At 31.8% G+C, this 11,756-nt stretch overlaps 1 protein-coding gene across 2 annotated transcripts; it reads left to right on the plus strand.

The window, feature by feature from the left end:
• The first annotated feature begins 449 nt into the window (after window positions 1-449).
• LOC107045935 (inactive hydroxysteroid dehydrogenase-like protein 1) lies at window positions 450-7,658 on the plus strand. 2 transcript variants are annotated; one of them, XM_015268349.1, is made up of 5 exons: window positions 450-754; window positions 2,491-2,655; window positions 3,789-4,025; window positions 5,412-5,755; window positions 7,376-7,658. In XM_015268349.1, exons 2-5 carry the CDS (start codon window positions 2,496-2,498, stop codon window positions 7,580-7,582), a joined length of 948 nt encoding a protein of 315 aa, XP_015123835.1. In that variant the 5' UTR covers window positions 450-754; window positions 2,491-2,495; the 3' UTR covers window positions 7,583-7,658. The 2 variants fall into 2 exon arrangements, with proteins under 2 accessions (XP_015123835.1, XP_015123833.1); XM_015268347.1 differs by having other exon boundaries at window positions 451-862.
• Window positions 7,659-11,756: the final 4,098 nt, after the last annotated feature.

The following is an 11,756-nucleotide window of genomic DNA, read 5'->3' on the forward strand; positions in this document are numbered from 1 at the left end:
TGAAAAAATACAAAAAAAGCAAATTTAGTCATGTAAGAGGCGAATTAAAAGAAAAAGCTCGTAATTGTTATGCCACATATTTTTCCGAAAATTTTGAAAAAAAAATTCATCGTAGCTCAAAAATTGGAGGTCCTGGACTGTTTTTGGCATTTTAAGCGTTTTCGGGCAAACGAACAATAAAAAAAAATTTTTTGCACTAATTATTCGTTTTCAGATCTATATAATCGATCTTCAACGTATGAAAAGTCTCACTCCAATAACTCACGACTTTTAAAACTCATAGTAGTCTCCCCTTAACAAATTGCTGCGTTATTCTACTGAACTTTTTCATTCGCGTCCCCATCGTTATTCAACAACTACCATTTACCAACGATTGCTGACACAATCCTCGATTTGACGATGTGAAATTGTAAGAACCTATTGAACGAGGTAAAGAGGGTAACCTGCAACATTAATTACTTTCAAATGGCGCAATATTATCAGTCCGCCGAAGCGTGCGCACACCATACCACTGCACTTGCCGGCATACATGGCACCCAGAGAAAGTGTTTTACCTTCAGCGCCTGAGACAGTCACCGGGAGGCGGTCAGCTTGATCGGCAGTCCTCTTCAATCGATAATACTAGAAACAAGTGTTTGCGAAATACAACTGAAGGAATAATGAAATTCAAAATCGCTGCGTTTGGCCATCATTGCGAGCATCAGTCATAAATTACAAACGTTTTAATGAAGTTTATGTGTTCAATTTGTTATCAGTGAGTGACCGACGTGAAGACAATTACTAACGATGGAACATACTCAGACATTGTGATTAATTCAGCATTTTTTTTCGTCTCTTAAATTGCACAATCAACTTTTTACCGGTAATCATTCCTCTTTCTATATTTCTTCATGCTCTATAGTTATAGAACTATTAGTATCGACTATTATCATTATTAACTATTGCTACTAATTATTGTCATCAATCATTGTTATTAATTATCATTAACAATTATTATTATTGACTGTTTAGGTAGTAAAAAATTTATATGAGAAATTTAGCGAATTCGATGGAAAATGCTATTGGATTTCTATAGGATTTTTCTATCGGATTTTTGGGCGATTGTATTGAAAAATTCAGCAGATTATCTGCGCGTTTTTTTTTTAAAGGTCCAATGGAAAATATTCTATAAGGAAAAGCAATAGAATTCGATTTTTCTATAGAACTCATTTTATTGAGATATTTTCTCTGGAAATTCCTCGGTTCAAATTTTCCGAGTTTTCTTTGTTTGATTTTTTCAATGAAAATGCAAGAAAAATAGAGTGGAAAAATTGGAAGAATTCATGCCAGAGAATCGCCATAGAAAATGTATCAATAGAAAGGTTCAATTCTAGCTATTGTTTCTATAGAATACTTTCACTGAAGATTTTCTATGATAAAACGCGTAGTCAAGCTGCGAAATTATTCAATAGAATCAGCGAAAAACTAATAGAATTTTCAATAGAAGTTCAATAGAAATGCAATAGAATTTTTTATCGAATTCGATGATTTAATAACTAATAGAGCTATTAGTTTTTGGCTGATTCTATTGAAAAATTCCGCCATTTGAACGTTTCTTGTCAATAGAAAAATTTGATGGAAAATATTCTATAGGGAAAATGAATAGAAGTCAATTTTTCTATACAACGTATTCTATTGAGATATTTTCTATGGAAATTCCTCGGCGCTAAATTTCTAAATTTATTTCGTTTGGTTTCTTCAATGAAAATACAAGGAAAATGGAGTGGAAAAATTTGAATAATTCATGTCAGAGAATCGCTATAGAAAATGGCTCAATAGAAAAGTTCAATTCTATCCATTTTTTGCTTTAAATATTTGTTTTATAAAATACTTTTGCTGGAGATTTTCTATGAGAAAAAACGTAGCGAAGCTACGAAATTCTTCAATAGAATCGGCCAAAAACTAATAGCATTTTCAATAGAAGTTCAATAGAAATCCAATGGAATATTTTATCGAATAGTTATAGGTCTTTGGCCGATTCTATAGAAAAATTTCGCAACTTATCTCTGCGTTTTTTTTTCAATAGAAATATTCAATGGAGAATATTCTATAGAAAAAAATAAACAGAATTCGAATTTTCTATAGAACTTATTCTATTGAGATATTTTCTATATTTTTTTGTTTCATCTTTTTAATGTGGGAAGAGAAGACGAATAAAGTGGAAAAACCTTGGAAACTTCATGTAGAATAATTCCTATAGACAATGTCTCAATAGCAAAAGTTCTATAGAAAGATGAAATCCTGCTGATTTTTTCTATAAAATAGTTTCGATTGGAGATTTTGTATGGAAAAACGGACAGTAGAACTGCGGAATTCTTAGATTGAATCGCCCAAAGACGAATAGAATTTTCAATAGAAGTTCAATAGGAATCCAAAAGAATTTTCTGGCAAATTCGCTAGGTTTTTCCATGCTATTCAAATTGCTGAAAGCAACTATTCATTTTTTTTCAGAAAAAATGCTGCTGACGATAGCGTTTTGGTTGCTAGTCGGGGTTCTCGTATTATGGGCACTGTTGGACCCATTCAGCAGAGTATCACGTGCTCTGTGGGAGGTTCTCGTGCCCATAATAAATCCAGCGCCAGTTGATCTGAGATCGAAGTTCGGGGAATGGGCAGGTAATACGTCAGAATTAAAGATCGATTCTATCCATCAATCGGGCTTTTGTAAGAGGAATTTGAAAGTTCTCAATTACGCGTGAGAGAATTTAATAGAAAAACCTCATTTTCTTCAATAAATTCTATTGAATTTCTGTTGGAAGTCCATAAGAATTATATTGGAGTGCTATTCGAATTCTATAGAAAATTTTATTTGTTTTGTTCGCGCCAATTTCATTGAAGATTATGCAATTTTACCTTGACATTTTGTTCAGAGATATATGATTTTTTTAAAAATCTGTAGATTTCGATTTTTCGATAGAAATTGTTGGTCATTAATATTTTCATTTTTGCCGTTGTATTTTCATTTGTTTCTCATAATAAAATTCGGGAAAAAAAAACTTGGAAAAAATTCGATCAGAATACATTGTATAACAAAATCAACTTCTATAGACATTTTTTCAATAGTCAGATATTGAAAAAATGTCTATAGAAGTTGATTTTTCTATACAATTTATTCTGTTGTAATTTCCTCCAAGTTTTTTTCTCGAATTTTCATTTTTCTATAGACAGATATCTAAGGAATGTCTATAGAAGTTCTAAAATAGACAAACAGAAAATACAATAATCAACTTTTATAGACATTTTTTTAAATATCTGTCTATAGAAAAATTTCTATAGAGATGGATTTTTCATTTTCGATTTGTCTATTTAAAATATCTGTCTATAGAAAAAATTATTTCTATATACATTTAAAAAATCCAACTCTATAGACATTTTTCTACGGACAGATATTTAAAAAAATCTCTATAAAGGTTGATTATTGTATTTTCCGTTTGTCTATTTTAGAACTTCTATAGACATTCTTTAGATATCTGCCTATAGAAAAATGAAAATTCGAGAAAAAACTTGGAGGAAATTCGAACAGAATAAATTGTATAGAAAAATCAACTTCTATAGACATTTTTTCTATAGCCAAATATTTATTCTAAAAAGCACGGAGAAGTGGCAGAATTTTGAATATAACTGATTTTTTAATAAAATTCTAGTAGAAATTCATTAGAATAAAAAATTCTAGGTTTGTTTATTAAGTTCTTTGGACGTAATATTCAATGTTAAATCGTGATATTGAAAATTTTGATGGCTTTTCGCAGTTGTAACTGGATCTACCGATGGAATCGGCAAGGCTTATGCCAGGGAGCTCGCCTCTCGGGGTGTCAATCTCGTATTGATCAGCAGGACATTGGAGAGACTTGAAAAAACTAGGGAGGAGATTCTCAGTATTAATGATCAGGTTGAAATTAAAATTGTAACTGCAGATTTCAGCAAAGGGAGGGAGGTCTTCAAGAGGATCGAGCATGAATTGAAAGATATTCCTATTGGAATTTTAGGTAATTTTACGTATGATAAATCTGTTACTGATTTTTTTTGCGATTCACGCAAAAATCACTGAATGGACTTCAATGGGATTTTCGTTGCTATTTAGTTTGGGGTCCACGTTTTAGTATTGGCTATAGATAATCTAGAGTTTAGGTGGTGGGGCGTTAAACCATTTTACCGCTTCGCTACTGAAATGATATGCAAGGAAAAAATCCGCTCCTTTGCGTATTTAAAAAATAAAAATGTTCAATAAAAAATATTCCTTGGAAATCATCTATAGAATCTGATTATTCCACACAACTTATTCTATGAAGATATTTTCTATAGAAATTTCTCTGTCGAGGTTTCCTAAATTTTGGTGTCTGATTTTTCTAGTGATACATTAAAAAAATGAATTTATCTAGAAAACATTTCAGTGCATTAAATTGTACAGAAAGATTAAATTCGATCGACTTTTTTTTTGAAGAAAGGTTTCCTTTAAAAAAAAGGCTGAGATAAGTGTGTCAATCTCCGTGAAATTTGTCAATAGAATGGGCGAAAACCTTCTAGAGTTTCCCATAAAATGTTCTCGCTTTTTCTATTAAATTCTTCCCTGCTTGATGTTATATCTTCCCTGCATAATATTATATTTCTAGTCAACAATGTTGGAAAGCAGTATTCATATCCGTGGAAATAATCTATAGAATCTGATTATTCCACACAACTTATTCTATGAAGATATGTTCTATGGAAATTTCTCTGTCGAGATTTCCTGAATTTTGGTGTCTGATTTTTCTAGTGATACATTTAAAAAATGAATTTATCTAGAAAACATTTCAGTGCATTAAATTGTACAGAAAGATTAAATTCGATCGACTTTTTTTTGAAGAAAGGTTTCCTTTAAGAAAAACGCTGAGATAAGTGTGTCAATCTCCGTGAAATTTGTCAATAGAATGGGCGAAAACCTTCTGGAGTTTCCAATAAAATGTTCTCGCTTTTTCTATTAAATTCTTCCCTGCTTAATATTATATTTCTAGTCAACAATGTTGGAAAGCAGTATTCATATCCTTGGAAATAATCTATAGAATCTGATTATTCCACACAACTTATTCTATGAAGATATTTTCTATAGAAATTTCTCTGTCGAGATTTCCTGAATTTTGGTGTCTGATTTTTCTAGTGATACATTAAAAAAATTAATTTATGTAGAAAACATTTCAATGCATTAAGTTGTACAGAAAGATTAAATTCGATCGACTTTTTTTTGAAGAAAGGTTTCCTTTAAGAAAAACGCTGAGATAAGTGTGTCAATCTCCGTGAAATTTGTCAATAGAATGGGCGAAAACCTTCTGGAGTTTCCAATAAAATGTTCTCGCTTTTTCTATTAAATTCTTCCCTGCTTAATATTATATTTCTAGTCAACAATGTTGGAAAGCAGTATTCATATCCAATGGTAGTCGGGGAAGTACCTGAAGATGAACTTTGGGACATAATAAACGTAAACGTGGGAGCAACGACGTTAATGACAAGGCTGGTGATACCAGGTATGCAAAAACGTGGAAAAGGCGCCATTGTCAATGTATCCTCAGGCTCGGAGTTACAGCCACTGCCGCTGATGACAGTTTACGCTGCCACCAAGGTTTACCTGAGGAGTTTCTCCGAGGCCCTGAGGGCAGAGTACGAACAATTCGGCATTACCATTCAACATCTCGCCCCGTTGTTCGTTAACACGAAGATGAATGCATTCAGCGATCGATTGCAGGTGAAAATAGTCATCATAAAACTATTTGAATTTAATTGTGAAAATGCATTACTCATGATTGCAAACAGGTTTTTTATTCTCAGTTGGGGAATCACGGTTTGGTTTCTTGGGGAAAAAAATGTTGAGAGATCAGGATTTGAGGATATCCAAGTATTTTTTACAGTTCAGACTATAGATTCAAACATTTTCAATCATAAAATTAAAATCATCAATTAAATTGCGGGAGAAAATTCAAGAATTTCTCACGTAAAAAATTGCAAAAAAATCATGAATTCAGCGTCGTTCACATAACATTTTGCACAGAATTATTATTTTCTTTAACATTAGTTGTTTCCTAAATAAATAATTGAAATTGTTTAAACTTTCGGAAATATTATTTTTTTAGACATCAAATTGATTTCTGGCAAACTTCTGAATGTAAATAAATTTATTACGAGTCCGAACAAATGATTTCTATAGTGGAAAATTAATTTTTAGAGTTCATTTATAGAAATTCTTCGTAATTTAAAACATATTTTCAATTATTGTAATCAGTTTTAATAATTTCATAATTTTGTTTATTGTGATAATTTAATAATTTAATGATTATTTTATTAGTTTATAATAATTTTTGAATTATTTCAGCTTTGTTCGAACGATTGATAAAATACTTTCTCAATTTAATTTTTTTCTTTTCTTTTGACTTACTGATTTTTTTTTAGATTTTTAAAATGATTTCGAACTTTTCAAAATCAAGATTCAATTTCAGACCTGTAAAGTTGAACTAATAAAATCATTGTAAAATGTTCGGAAACCTAGGGTCCAGTGGGGCTCCAATGAAAGCTCCGATGTTCAAATACAAATGTAGAAAAACATTTCACACTTTAGTGAACACTACCCTATAGATGCGACCATTTTCAATCATCAAATTTGTCAGTTAAATTGCGTGAGAAAAATTTGAAAAAAACCATGGATATTCAGTGTCATTTAAATAACAATTTGCCTAGAACTATTATTTTTTTAAACACTCATTTTTTATAAAAAAATAATTGAAATTGTTTAAACTTTCGGAAACCTCATTTTGATCGAGTTTTCAATTTTCTAATTTTGGTTGAAAATGGTCTAAAGTGTTATGGAACGTGAAGAAATGATGTTTTTAGGGTCATGTCTGTATGTATGTATCTGACAATTTGAGTTTTTGGTGATTAATTTTTAGAAAATTTAACATAAATACGGTGAAATTTGTCGATAAAAATTTGAAATTTTGGCTCATTGTAGCTATTATTGAGCTCAACTTTGGCGCACTGTTTCAGCCCGATCGGTCCAGTAGTTCCTGAGATATAACAACTTCTTTAAATTTCGTTTTTCCTCAATATCTCAAAAACTACTGCGACGATTTCAATTTTTTTTCAAAATACTCGTCTCGGCAGCCACTATCTGCATCAATCAGAATATATAATTGATAATTTTTTAAATGAATTCCCTCTTTGCTGAGCAAGAAATTAATCAAAGTGAATATTAATTTCAAGTTGATAAAATCATTGGAATCCATTTGTGAAAATGCATTACTCAAGCTCGCAAACAGGTTTTTTATTCTCAGATCGGTAATGATAAATGAATTTTATCCTTTCTATGCCTCAGGTGTCCAGCGTCTTCGTCCCAGATGCAACGACTTACGCAAGAAATGCTGTCGTAACCCTTGGGAAAATTAATTCCAGCACAGGATACTGGGCGCATGGAATTCAAAATATATTCGCTCTCATCCCACCAGTCTGGATGCGCACAAAAGTAGGAAGATTCATGAACGAAACATTCCGAAACGATTACGTGAATCAGAAGAGCATGTGAATATCAGTAGCAAAGTGGTAAAAGCAGATAAGTGCATTTTTTTTCGAAATTCGTAATACTGTTACTACCGTTTGAAAATTAATATTCCAATGTGATTCACGCAAAAATTTTCAATTGTTTTAAAATGCACTGATCTCCTTCTACCACTTCGCTACTGATATGTAAATATCAGTATAACAAATTAAACAATAAGTCAAATCAGTGATATCTGTAAATTTTCTTATTTTTCTTCCAACACTGAAGTGTTTTTTTACATCTGTACATTCATTACTCGATATTAATTCTTTTTCTTTGTATTTAATTTAATATACAACATTCTTAATAAATATATTTAGTGCCGATTCATCTAAGTCTCTTCTCCTATCCCAGTTGATAACAAAAGAGAAACATAAATGATCCTTCAATATTCAATATTTTTCATAGAAATAATCAGCCCCCTCCTTCAATTCTCATAGCACCTGCCTCGAGAAATCGCACATTCACGTGATTTATTTAACACAAATTTACAATTCTAACTAAATGCTAAATTATTCTTGCATTCAGTAGCGACGCAGTAAACCGAGTGAGTCGATATAGACTATTGGCCAGTTTTTGACGAATATCTCGGAATCTAAAAGAGATAGAAAATTTTTTGTCATGACCTTTTTTGTAACCCTCAATTCTCTCTACCGAAAAGGTCATGAGAAAAATTTTGGTATCTCTCTTAGCTTCCGAGATATTCATCAAAAACTGGTCAGAAGTAAAAAACTACTTGATTACCCGATTTACCGCTTCGCTACTGAATTTTACTTACAAATACCAGACGATTTCCATTTTCTTGTTTAAGTTAACGTAGATGTATGTCGCTTTTTAAAACTAAACTGACGGCTTTGCCATTATTCGTCAGTTTTTCGTTCATTACTATCATAGATATTGATAGTACTACTATCAGTACAATTTCCAATAATTATCAATACAATTATCAATAGACTGTTGATAGTACTACTAGCAATGGGATGTTGTCAAGGGGCCTCGATGACATTGTGTCCTCATTTCCCACGATTTTTCCGCCCTGAGAAATGAGTTTGTACTTTCCGAATTAATATTACCCAGTTTTCTCATTCATTCGCGTTGATTTTGAAGTAACAATAATATGAGACATTGACAGGAACGACTTGGACATATATTCGAATATAATAGAAAGTCACATGCATTAGGCAATTTCAACTTCCAACGAAACAAAAAAGTGAATTTATGATACTTCATGAGTTGCAGAGAACAAAAATGTGCCCGTACTTTTCGAAAGTAATAGGGCTAGAAATAACAGTAATATTTGAGACTTGGATCTGTACGAAAGACAAAAAAAAAATGTGAAGAACTGTGAAAAGAGAGAAAAATGGATTTCATCCATTGTTTCAAATTATCAATGGTCTTCCAGCATTTTCTCTACATCATAAAAATAATCAAGCGGATGTTGTCGAGGTGCCTCGATGATGATAAATCTCCCTTTCTCACGATTTTGCATCTTGACAAGTGAGTTTGTACTTTCCGAATTAATATTACGCAGTTTTCTTATTCATTCGCGTTGATTTTGAAGTAACAATAATATGAGACATTGTCAGGAACGACTTGGACATATATTCGAATATAATAGAAAGTCACATGCATTAGGCAATTTCAACTTCCAACGAAACAAAAAAGTGAATTTATGATACTTCATGAGTTGCAGAGAACAAAAATGTGCCCGTACTTTTCGAAAGTAATAGGGCTAGAAATAACAGTAATATTTGAGACTTGGATCTGTACGAAAGACAAAAAAAAAATGTGAAGAACTGTGAAAAGAGAGAAAAATGGATTTCATCCATTGTTTCAAATTATCAATGGTCTTCCAGTATTTTCTCTACATCATAAAAATAATCAAGCGGATGTTGTCGAGGTGCCTCGATGATGATAAATCTCCCTTTCTCACGATTTTGCATCTTGAAAAGAGAGTTTGTACTTTCCGAATTAATATTACGCAGTTTTCTTATTCATTCGCGTTGATTTTGAAGTAACAATAATATGAGACATTGTCAGGAACGACTTGGACATATATTCGAATATAATAGAAAGTCACATGCATTAGGCAATTTCAACTTCCAACGAAACAAAAAAGTGAATTTATGATACTTCATGAGTTACAGAGAACAAAAATGTGCCCGTACTTTTCGAAAGTGATAGGGCTAGAAATAACAGTAATATTTGAGACTTGGATCTGTACGGAAGACAAAAAAAAATGTGAAGAACTGTGAAAAGAGAGAAAAATGGATTTCATCTATTGTTTCAAATTATCAATCGTCTTCCAGCATTTTCTCTACATCATAAAAATAATCAAGCGGATGTTGTCGAGGTGCCTCGATGATGATAAATCTCCCTTTCTCACGATTTTGCACCTTGACAAGTGAGTTTGTACTTTCCGAATTAATATTACGCAGTTTTCTTATTCATTCGCGTTGATTTTGAAGTAACAATAATATGAGACATTGTCAGGAACGACTTGGACATATATTCGAATATAATAGAAAGTCACATGCATTAGGCAATTTCAACTTCCAACGAAACAAAAAAGTGAATTTATGATACTTCATGAGTTGCAGAGAACAAAAATGTGCCCGTACTTTTCGAAAGTAATAGGGCTAGAAATAACAGTAATATTTGAGACTTGGATCTGTACGAAAGACAAAAAAAAAATGTGAAGAACTGTGAAAAGAGAGAAAAATGGATTTCATCCATTGTTTCAAATTATCAATGGTCTTCCAGTATTTTCTCTACATCATAAAAATAATCAAGCGGATGTTGTCGAGGTGCCTCGATGATGATAAATCTCCCTTTCTCACAATTTTGCATCTTGAAAAGAGAGTTTGTACTTTCCGAATTAATATTACGCAGTTTTCTTATTCATTCGCGTTGATTTTGAAGTAACAATAATATGAGACATTGTCAGGAACGACTTGGACATATATTCGAATATAATAGAAAGTCACATGCATTAGGCAATTTCAACTTCCAACGAAACAAAAAAGTGAATTTATGATACTTCATGAGTTGCAGAGAACAAAAATGTGCCCGTACTTTTCGAAAGTAATAGGGCTAGAAATAACAGTAATATTTGAGACTTGGATCTGTACGAAAGACAAAAAAAAATGTGAAGAACTGTGAAAAGAGAGAAAAATGGATTTCATCCATTGTTTCAAATTATCAATGGTCTTCCAGTATTTTCTCTACATCATAAAAATAATCAAGCGGATGTTGTCGAGGTGCCTCGATGATGATAAATCTCCCTTTCTCACGATTTTGCATCTTGACAAGTGAGTTTGTACTTTCCGAATTAATATTACGCAGTTTTCTCATTCATTCGCGTTGATTTTGAAGTAACAATAATATGAGACATTGACAGGAACGACTTGGACATATATTCGAATATAATAGAAAGTCACATGCATTAGGCAATTTCAACTTCCAACGAAGTAAAAAAGTGAATTTATGATACTTCATGAGTATCAGAGAACAAAAATGTGCTCGAACTTTTAAAAACTGAGAGGACTTGAAATAACAGTAACATTTGAGACTTTGATCAGCACTTAATTTGTGCGAGCATTCGGATCTATTAACAATTCTGGTCGCACGAAACAAAAAAATTGTGAACAATGGAAAGTAAGAAAAACGATTTTCTACGATTGTTTTACATTGTCAATCGCCTTTCACCATTTTTATAGACTTTTCTAAATAATTAATGATTCCGTCGAAGTGCCTCGATGACATTGGCAATAAATCTCTCATTTTTCAAGATTTTTTCGCAGTGACAAATGAGTTTGTACTTTCCAAATTAACATTACCCAGTTTTCTCATTCATTCTCATTAACTTTGAAGTAACAATCATATGAGACATTGACAGGAACGACTCGTACACATATTTGAATATAATATAAAGTCATATGCATTAGGCAATTTCAACTTCCAACGAAGCAAAAAAGTGAATTTATGATACTTCATAAGTATCAGAGAACAAAAATGTGCTCGAACTTTTGAAAACTGAGAGGACTTGAAATAATAGTAACAGTTGAGGCTTTGACCAGTGCTAAATTGGTGCACAACTAAAATTTGTGAACTACTGTGAAAAGTAAGAAAAATTATTTTCAACGTTTGTTATAAATTA

The sequence above is a fragment of the Diachasma alloeum genome, unplaced genomic scaffold (assembly GCF_001412515.2).
Source record: "Diachasma alloeum isolate Michigan unplaced genomic scaffold, Dall2.0 Dall_scaffold_01136, whole genome shotgun sequence".
Classification (NCBI taxonomy): Eukaryota; Metazoa; Arthropoda; class Insecta; order Hymenoptera; family Braconidae; genus Diachasma; species Diachasma alloeum.